The 10,663-nt window shown below is 46.3% G+C and overlaps 1 protein-coding gene across 1 annotated transcript in view; it reads right to left on the bottom strand.

Moving 5' to 3' along the window:
• Positions 1-463: 463 nt before the first annotated feature.
• LOC111156598 (alkaline ceramidase 2) overlaps positions 464-10,663 on the bottom strand; it is a 31,104-nt gene continuing 20,904 nt past the window's right edge. The window contains exons 5-6 of the mRNA XM_022517587.1: positions 6,977-7,114; positions 464-2,929 (exon numbers count right to left, since the gene is read on the bottom strand). Of these exons, the coding sequence (XP_022373295.1) occupies positions 2,743-2,929; positions 6,977-7,114 (325 nt within the window). The 3' untranslated portion in view covers positions 464-2,742. The remainder of the gene's footprint in view (positions 2,930-6,976; positions 7,115-10,663) is intronic.

Raw genomic sequence — 10,663 nt, 5'->3', positions numbered from 1 at the left:
TGCTCCTCATGAAAAATACATAACTGGCATTTATATTCCATTCAAGCGATCGGAAGAACTGTCCCCTCTAAAACACGGCTGTTCACAAGGCTATGGGGAGGGAGAGGGGAGACGAGAAGGAAATACACCAAAATATTAACAATGATTGTTCTCGGACAATAGAAATACAGACTTCTTTTTCCCTTCGACTTTCCTGTGGTTTTCCAATTTTCTTTCAAGAGTGTTTAGTGCTAGAAGAAAAGCATCCTAAATATAAGTGTAAATATAAATATGCCAGAAGTCTAACTTCAAACTAGATTGTTCAACTCCTTTCTCAATTTACCATCTTCACGCTAACAAGCTAGAGTGATTTTTGTTCAAGAGTTCAGTTTTTGTCCTCAAATATACCCATTCCGTACGTTATCAGCCCTCAGCTCATTAAAACCAATCTCTAGAAGGGCCTTGTTTTTTTGTTTTGCTTTTGTTTTTTTTTTTTTAACAGCAAAAATATCCCTTCTGATACCTTAACTAAGTCATCCGTCTTGTAGAAGACGGATGGAAACAGCCCTGTGAGCCAGGGCGCTGATTTCCTTATTTCCAGCAGTCACATTGTATCCCTATTTCCAAAGGATACTCAGAAACTTCCAGAAGAGCAAGGTCAAAGAGATGAGAGCTGGAGGTGATGATCATCAGGGACCCACCCACCCCGTTACCTGAGAGGGAGACACAGTCCCTCCCTAACTGCTGAACAGTGCTTCTGTCAATGAGGAACTCTCAAGACAGAAATTAATCCTCACACAGAACACAAACCCTTCCCGCACTTCCCTGCCTCTCCTCATCCAAGTTTCCACGCTAAGACAGCTGGGCCTGAAGCATGTGGAAGCTTCTCCCTACTTTGGAGCATTTTGATACTACAGAATGGAGGAGCCCAGAATCCATGCCAGGTGAAATTAATCTGAAGCAAGGACTGCTATTTCCCTTTAAAAAATGCTAGACCAAAGTTTTAAAACTCTCAGTGATTCCAAAAACCACCAAGGTCTCAGAGGTGCATTAGAACCCCACTAATACATAAATACCTTTTTTCAAAGTATATTTTTAAACCATAATACACAGGTACACTCCGTCAACACCAAATTTTTCACCATGGAAACCACAATTTAACTTGCATTTTCACTGCATGATATTAGGGAAATATTTAAGTTTAACCTGCAAATAAACTTAATAGAATACAACACATTTCTCACATTTGGGTTCCATCAAGATCTCTTACTGTAAATAGGGTTGTGCTAAAAAAAAAGTTACTTGAAAACCACAGAAGTAGAACAAAGTCCCTCATTTTCAAACTTTCAGTTCATTGTTCCTTATTGGACTTTTCGCCTTAGATCCTGTACAAAATTCTCAGTAAAGCAAGAGTTCCTAGACATGCCACAGACTGGTACTGCCCAACTCTTCAATCCTTGGTGACACGACTCCTGTCCTCACAAGGACACCTCGGTCCTGCCCTCTTTCACAGCGGAATGCTGCAAGGCAGGAGGTGTTGGAGGGACAGCGAGTATCCCTGAGGTCATGTATTCCACCCCCTCAAACCTCAATGACCGTTTTTGGAGTCTTCATTCAGCCCAGTGAAGAGGTTAGTGGTAGCCAGTGTCATCTGAGCTGAGGAAAAACTCAGAAGGCAACAGACTTGCCCACTGTGTAAGTGACCCGAAAAGCCAGCATGGGGTCCCCTCAGTAGTCGAGAGAAGCAGCCATCAGATGCTCAGAAAAACCACAGGAAGCACCTTGCCCTGGGAGTGCATGGAGTACAATTCCCACAGGAAACACTGGACAAAGAAGAGGCGAGGTTTTCGAGGATAACTTCCAGAATCGAAGGTTTCCCATTAGCAGAAGTTTCCAGAACTTTGTGTTTGCTCCAGATGTTAAACCAGGATCCCCACTGTGACCATCCCAAGGCCTTGACTTTAGAGTTCAGCAGCAAGGAGTGGGGCTCTGTGTGCAGATGGCTTAGCCATACCTACTCTTCTCCAAGTGTTGAAGGCCCCTGGGCTGGGGGGCAGGGGTGGGCAACAATGTCAACACTTAGAAATTGTGCTCATCTTCAAGAATGGCTTAAAGTGGAGTGTAGCTTTTGGCACAGAGGGTTTTTCTGTCCACTCCACTCTCACCTGAAGTCCCGGCTCTCAGCAGAGGTAGTAGAGAAAGGATTCACAAGCACAAGTAAAATCTGGTTACCGAGAGTCTCCGAGTAGACCAGTAGCCTCCTCAGCCACAAGCCCTGTGTGGGTTTCATTGGCTTGGTTTTATTTTAGGACTGTTTCCCCAGATGAAAATCCCTGGCATCTTCCATCAGTCAGATGGTCTTGCCTGTCACAGAGTCTGTCAGCAAGAGAGTCCACTCTGAGAGCACATGGGACCAGTGGGGTCTGGAGCAAACTCCTCCTGGGAACTGAGGCTCCCACAAGGGACCACCTTGCCATCACAAAGGATACAGCCCAACCAGTCACTGCATCTGGAAGGGATGCTGAGAAGATCTACCTGATGCCCCTCAGTTCACTTTCCATCTTGGGAAAGGGAAAGACCCTCTTCCCCCATGCACAGTGGAGTCCTGGTGAGCCACAGACTTGCTGGTTAGAGCCCAAGGGAACAAAATACTAAAAAGACAGATCCTACCCCCAACTCTACAAACCACCGGCTGTCTTTGCTGGCAAGTGAAGCCCGGTGCATGAGGAAAAATAGGCAGAGAAGCTAGCCACTGCCTTGCCATCACGTGATCTTGACCGGTGATTTCTTGCTGGCACACAGGAGGGACACATAGGGGACACCGATGAAGGCCCATTTCTCGCTGGGCCAGAACTTGATGACGGGGCCCTGCTCAGGGATCTCGGAAGCAGCGTCAAAGTAGGCAAAGCAGACGCAGCCCAGGTAGGCGGCAAGGCAGATGAGGATGTGCCTGTGAAAGGACACAGCAGGTCAGCACCCAGCCAGGGCCAACAAATATGGCCGCCTTCAGGTGACCCTGCCCTCCCCCACCCCCACGCCCACCCCACCCAGCCTGCCCTCCTTCCAAGGAGGAAGGGGGGGTAAGGTAACCAACGATCCTCGGAATAGTAGGAGAACCACAAATCTGGGGCAAACACGGCCTGTTTTAGAAAGTTCTAAAATATTCCACGTGGTGATAGAAGCAAATATGCAAATGCTTTTGGGGCTCAACCCTGAAGACTGAGGCGCAAGGATTTAAAACAGGTCCTGAGAAGATGAAACTGAGACCATCTGATTAGATCCCACCTTCTTCCTCCAATGTTGCTTACACATAGTTTATGCCCTTTATTAGGAATCCTTTTATACGGACTAAACTGCTTTTATAGTTTAGTAGGGAAACTTTCTCACTTTACTGTGTCCATAAGAAGTTGTACATGAATCCTTTAGCAAGCAAGGACCATTTAAAAGCAGGCAACCCCACCCTCTACTCTAGACTGAAATTAAATTCCAAATGAGCTAAAGATTTAAAATCCATTTTTAAAATAGAGTCAGAGAAAATATTTTTATGAACTTTGGTGGGGGAGGCCTTTCTGATATTGACAAAGTCCAGAAACCCTACAGGAAGAGATTGACCGATGTGAGAACATGACTGTTGACAACCCATATGGTACCAAAAAACCCTCATGCACTGAAAGATAAATGGGAAAGGGGGGCGTGAGATATTTGTATCATATGACCAGTTAAAATCCCTATATCCTGGAGGGTGGCTCAGTCGGTTAAGCAGCTGACTCTTGATTTGAGCTCAGGTCATGATCTGAGGATCCTGAGATCCAGCCCGGGGTCTCGCTCCTTACTGAGCATGGAGCCTGCTTAGGAGTCTCTCTCTCCCTCTCCCTCTGCCCAACCCTCTCACACACGTGCACTCTCTCTCAAAAAATAAAATAAAATCCCTATTTTCCAAAGAGCTCTCAAAAACTAATCCTTTCATAGGATGCCCTTTAACACAATCAGGGTGTGTGAAGATGGCATGATTGACCTTGGCCTCATGCTATAAACACTGAAGCTGGCCACTGCCTCCATGAGGGCTCAGTGTAGAATTCTGTCTGAGCTGATTTGCATGCAGATTTGCATAATACATACAGATACTGGACAGTAATGACTGGTTACTCTGTGCCAGACACCAGGTTGCTAGATAGAAATTTTTTAAAAATAGAAACACTGCAGGGACGACAAATGAAAAGGTACCTTTCAAACGAAGAAATGCACCCATTAAACTTAAACTGTAAAAGAGGTTCAACAATAATGCTAGTTTTTTACAAAGACATGAAAATAAAAATATTTTTAATCAGGGTAACATGAGTTAAGAGTTAATATCTAGTATATATGAAAGTATGGATAAAAGGAATTATCTTACAGACTTTAATAAAAAGTGTGCATTAATACTTCAGAGATACAGGGGCGCCTGGGTGGCTCAGTGGGTTAAGCCTCTGCCTTCGGCTCAGGTCATGATCTCAGGGTCCTGGGATCAAGCCCCACATGGGGCTCTCTGCTCAGTGGGGAGCCTGCTTCCCCCTCTCTCTCTGCCTGCCTCTCTGCCTACTTGTGATCTCTGTCTGTCAAATAAATAAGTAAAATCTTTAAAAAAATACTTTGGAGATACAGATCTATATGTACCTGTATCTAATAGGTACAGATATAATCTACAGATATATAAAATTTAACCTAAGGAAATGTGCAGGCATGTGAACAAATTACCTAATTACCTATTAATAGAGAGGTGGGCTAAATGAATTCTAAAGCATCCATACTGGGAGATATTTATTAGACACAAAAAAGTGGAAGATAATATGTATGCACTGGTAAGGAAAGTCATCCACAATCTAGTATTCCCTATGTAAGAAAAAAACAAAACAAAACACTTTATATCACCTATAGAATGACTGGACAAACTGTTGATGTGGTTTGTTGTTTCAAACCACAAACCCCTTTAAACCCACAGTGGAGGGGTGCCTGGGTGGCTCTGTCAGCTAAGCATCCGACACTTGATTTTGTTTTCTTTCTTTTTTTTTTTTTTTAAAGATTTTATTTATTTGACAGAGAGAGATCACAAGTAGGCAGAGAGGCAGGCAGAGAGAGAGGGAGGAGGAAGCAGGCTCCCTGTTGAACAGAGAGCCCAATGCGGAACTCGATCCCAGGACCCTGAGATCATGACCTGAGCTGAAGGCAGAGGCTTAACCTACTGAGCTGCCCAGGTGCCCCTGTTCTTAAAGCATCTTAACTGGGGCAAAAATAGGATTCAACTTTGAGAAAGCAGGAAGTACACCAAACTTAGAAACAAATTCAAGTCTGAGCCAACGTTATTACAATCTAATTTTTGAATTTTGCTTAAATTGCTAAGGTTACCAAGAAACTTGGATTGATAAAAATGTGTACTTACTGTACCTTGAATGAGGTCATATTTACACACGTGTGTACATTTATCAAAACTCATCCAAGTGTACACTTGAAATCTACAGTTTATTATCCCCATTATAACTCAAATTAACGTGCATAAATTCACTAGTGTGAGTCAAGGTGGAACCTAAAAAAAATACCAGGAAAAGGGTCTTAAGACTGGAATCTTCAGTTTGTGCTGTTTTACATTGTTTTGTCTTTTGCAAACAGTCCTGAGAGTCCCCAAACCTTAAACCGAGAGCAAGTTGGGTCTCATGCTCAATCTATACAAGCTCCCACGTTCAAGGGCATTCACACAAGTTCTTTGAAACCATAGAGTTTTAGGCATCACCCAATAGAAGTCAACCTTCTTCTGAATCTTGGATCTAATAAAGTTTTTCCAGCTCCTTTCCACTAGAATTCTCCCCGGAGCTCTCAATGTACAAGGGACATCGTAAAGCAGATTTCCCTTGGTCCTTGTTCTCTTTTGCAATCAGAAGTTCTGGGGCACAGAGAAACAGGGCTCTGGGTTTGGAGCTGAAGCAGTTCATAGGAAAAAACCATTCGACTTCCTCCTCAGCGTTCTGAGTGTAGGAGTCTGCATGCTGTTTAATAAACTGCTTGTGAGCGCCTGGGTGGCTCAGTTGGTTAAGCGTCTGCCTTCGGCTGAGGTCATGATTCCAGAGTCCTGGAATTGAGCCCTGCATCGGACTCCCTGCTCAGCAGGAAGTCTGCTTCTCCCTCTGCTTGTGTATGCCCTCTCTCTCTCTCTCTCTCTCTCTCTGACAAATAAATAAAATCTTAGGGGCGCCTGGGTGGCTCAATCTTTGCACATCTGCCTTTGGCTCAGGTCATAGTCCCAGGGTCTTGGGATCAAGCCCCGCATCGGGCTCCCTGTTTGGAGAGAAGCCTGCTTCTCCCTCTCCCACTCCCCCTAATTGTGTTCCCTCTCTCACTGTGTTTCTCTCTGTCAAATAAATAAAATCTTTATTTTTTGTATTTTTATTTTTTAAACTGCTTGCTGCCTTTTTTCTTTAACTTAACCACATATCCTGAGCAATCCAATGCACAGCTGCTCCAGTTCCCAATGGCTGAATTCCCAGGTGAGCAATTCTGAACAAATAATTCACTTCTCTGGGCATCCGTTTCTACCTGTAAAGTGCACAGGTGAGACTGTCCCCAGGTGACCTGTGATGCCTTCACCTGGTCACCTGGGCATCCCAGTCCCCACGTCACCTCTGTCCCAAGCCTTCCCCACCCCCACCACCCGACCCTGGGCAATCTAGCTAGAGCTCAGGTTACGGATTCAGTTTTCAGATTCCTTTATGCTTTAGTAATGGAGCCAGAGGTAAGGGACCGCAGACCCGAAGCACACACAATTAGGTCTTTTTGTCCTGGCTAAGCCTGCTCCCTGGAGCCTATGGTGCATTTGACAATACTTCCCATTGCTTCTGAAAGGTCCAACCGTCTCTGCGAGGAGAGAGGTGCCCCCAGGCTGTGCTCTATCCCCTCGCACACCCACACACACCGGGCAGGGAAAAGCACGCCCAGCAGGTGCAGACCCCGTGTGGCGGCTGGGGCTTACCACACGCAGTGCAGGTAGGGAAAGTGGAAAGACGACAGCAGCTCACAGAAGGCTCGGTCACTGATCCAGCAGAAGAGCGCCAGGGTCCACCAAAGGCCCGAGAAGAGGCCCAGCTTAAAGACACGCACGTTGTCACACCTGCACAGGGATCCAGAAAGCGAGTCAGCCTCAGTCTGGCTGTCACCCACCTTGCTGGCCCCTTCCTTCTGGCTCCTACCACCCCCCTAACCCCAGCACCTCGGCACTGGAGGTCCCACCCAACATCCTGTCACCCCCCCCAAGCTTCTGGATGTAGACTCCACATGTCCATACATAGATGACTCCCAAAGCCGTGTTCTCACCCAGGCCTCCCCCAGACTCGAGACTCACAGATGCAGCGACCGTCTGGACATGCCCACCCATGTGTAACACAGACCTAAATCTAACATGTCCTTAACGAACTCCTGTTCTCCTACATACACTGCCCCTCACTGCCTCTGTCATCAACCCCTGGCCCCTGAGGGATCCTCATATGCCTCAGATAGCCCCGCCATGTGCCCCTGACCTTAGCACTGGCTGTTGCTGCTCCCGGAATGCTCTTACTCATGTATCCACATGCTTCACTGTACTCCCAGCCTCTGCTCAAATACCCCTCAGTAAACCCTTTCCTGACCACTGCTAACAATCGCCCCACGGGCCTCCACCCATTAAGTGACATTCTTGTATCCCCCCCACCACTTCCCTCTTCTCTCCTCTGACTTCTCTGGAGGGATTCCAACCCTTCTAGCACCCTCGATGTTTACTTGTGGACAGTTGGTCTTCCCCAGGAACAGCACAGGACACACACAGGCCTCCCACTATTTGCTGTATAAAAAGAGTTCTCACGCACACCAGGACAAAATGTTTTTCAGATACCAATCCTAACAGCCCAAAGAAATTTCCGTTGCCATTTCCTTTCCTTGTTCCTGAATCGTTCATAAAGGGGAGTGACTTCCATTCCTAGGGGAGAAGGCCCGGAGGCAGCTGGTGGCCGAGGGTACTTCTCAGCCCTCCCTCAGGTCTCCGTCCCTCCATGGACTGCTCCGAGGTCAGTCAAGCTCTCTGTGACTCCAAGAAGGGGTCACAGCTATGTGTTCAGATTTGTTGCACGAGTGTCAAAAGCCCAACTGGTTGGTTGGGACCTTTCCCGGCCACCTGAGGAAGCATTGTACAAGCAGCAAAACCAGGATGGGCAGTAGGTTCAAAGGCCTCAAAAACACAAACTGGAATACCATCTTGTCAGACAGCTAAATGTCTTCCCTTGGAAACTTTTTTGAAATGATAGAGGCCGAGGCTGGAGACACTGAATTCCTACTTAGCTTTGTTGAGCACGTCGCCCTCACAGACTCCTCTCTCTCTCAGCTCAGCTTTCTCTGCCTCCTCAGGTCTCCGCTTCCAGGGCGCCTTCTCAAATAGACTTTCTCAGATGGCCCCCACCCCCGTGACATTGTCCGCCCCGTGGGCACCCACCATTTTCCTTCATAACACTCATCGCAAGCCGACATCGTTTTCGTTGCTGTAATTATTTGTTGAAGGTCTAGTATCCAGTCAGACAGTGAGCTCAACAAGAGTAGGACCTCTACCTGCTTTTCACCAAGTATATGCACTGTCTGGCCCAGAACACGCATGAAATAAATGCTTGCTGAATGAACAAATAAGGAAGTAAAGAAAAATGTTACTTGAATTCCAGTGACCTAAAGGAGCACATTTTTTTCCAGATTTTTTTTTTTTTAAAGTAACCACATTGACTGGGTACCCAATTCTCTGAATGAATGCTAGGCACTATGAAAGGCAAAATGAAAAGGACTCTTGCCTTGCTATTTTAAAGATAAAATGAAAGAGGACAAAAACAAGTGTCAACAACTACAGATAATTTGGTACAAGAGGACCCATGTACACTCAATTCAATTAAACCTAGAAACTTTGGCTTAAGAACACTCCAGAACATGGGTCAGCATGCTGGAGAGGCAGTGTGTGTGTGACATTCTGCCTCTCTTGCCAGATGATGAGTCACTTGGGAGGAAAGCCTGCAGAGTCAGGGTCCCAGGGTTGCCTGGTACTGTCCCCTCCTCTGTTTTTAGAGGGACAGGTCCTGCTACCCGCTGCTGACCAGGCCTATCTGCACTTGGGTCTTGCCCAAACCTGGGCTCCTTTGGGTTTTATTCCCACTTCTCAGGGCTCCTATCAAAAGAGATTAAAGGAAGAAAGCAGAACAAAAGTGATATATGCAGTAGAACCCTATTCTAGAATAAAAAAAAATCTGGGCTGTTATCTGTGGTTCTCCTTAACCCTTTGTTGTATTTGCAAAGTTGCCCTTAACAGACTCACTCCTATAACCAGAAAAAAAAAAAAGGGCACCTTTATTAAAATATATTCAGTGCAGCTGAGTCACTTGATAATAAGACAACACAAATTTCAGTAAATGTCCAGTCATAACCCCAAATAAAATGTCGTTGCCACATGGTCTGAAAGTTCAGAAAGGACACTGAAAATCAGGAAAGACTAGAAACAAGCTCTAGCAACAAGGCTAATGAGAAACAGAAAGCTCCCCAGCTCCTTCGGGCAGAGGGAGGCTGGACGGGAACTATTTAGCTACCGCACTACAGATTATCGCTAATGTCAGCAGAGCAGGTCCTGGAAGGAAACCCAAAGAGCAGCAAGGGCATCCCCTGTCTGGGAATTTGACCAAAGCAGGCCAACAACCATCTTCTCTTTCCTTGCTGGGACTCAGGGGGAATTAGGACACAGCAGTGAACACAGGGGCCTCATTCCTGCCCATGGAGCCAACATCAGGAAAAGGAACAACAACAACAACAAAACCCAGCACAAATAATTTTTTTTTAAAGACTTCACCCATTTATTTGGCAGAATGACACACAGTGAAAGAGAGAACACAAGCAGAGGCAGAGGGAGAGGGAGAGGGAGAAGCAGGCTCCCCGCTGAGTAGGGAGCCTGACTCAGGGCTCGATCCCAGAACGCTGGGATCATGACCCAAGTGGAAGGCAGAGGCTTAATGACTGAGCCACCCAGGCTCCCCAGCACAAATAATTTTTTAATTACAATTGGGAGGGATGCCAGAAAGAAGTCTGAGGTGCTAGGGGCAAGGAAGCCAAACAGGTGAGTTAACAATGAGACAGAAGTGAGCCAAGCAGGAGAGTCAGGAAGGGACAGCATGAACAAGGACCTGGGGGATAGGGAAGGTCAGAAGAGCGAGAGGACAGAATGAAAGGGGGAAATTCGTGAAGGACAGATCAGCCAGAGAGGGCCATGTTAGGATTTTGAACTTCATCCTAATTGCAAAATCAGCTAAAAAAAAAAAAAGAGAGACTATTAGAGGCATGCAGGGGCCATGTTGAAGATATTGAACTTAACGTCAATTGCAATGTCAACTAATAGAAAAAAGAAAGGATCCGATGGGATGTTCAGGGAAGGAAGAGGGAGTATACCTCTGCTTTGAGCAAACGGGTAGATGGTGCTCCCATTCACTGCAGCTGGAAATACTAGGAGAACCAGAACCAGAAAAGTCGGATTAGGAACCTACTTGAATTTGAGATGGCTATGAGGGGCGGACCCAGAGGTGGGGCAGGTGTCTAGACACGCCATGGTGAAGGTAGAAGGAAGGACAGAGGCAGACACACACCTGGGAGTCACTGGCACATGTTTGGTAAT

This window comes from Enhydra lutris, unplaced genomic scaffold (assembly GCF_002288905.1).
Source record: "Enhydra lutris kenyoni isolate GAN:26980312 unplaced genomic scaffold, ASM228890v2 scaffoldscaffold47, whole genome shotgun sequence".
NCBI classification, from domain to species: Eukaryota; Metazoa; Chordata; class Mammalia; order Carnivora; family Mustelidae; genus Enhydra; species Enhydra lutris.
Note: the sequence above shows the minus strand (reverse complement) of the source record. Positions and strands in the feature narration are given on the sequence as shown.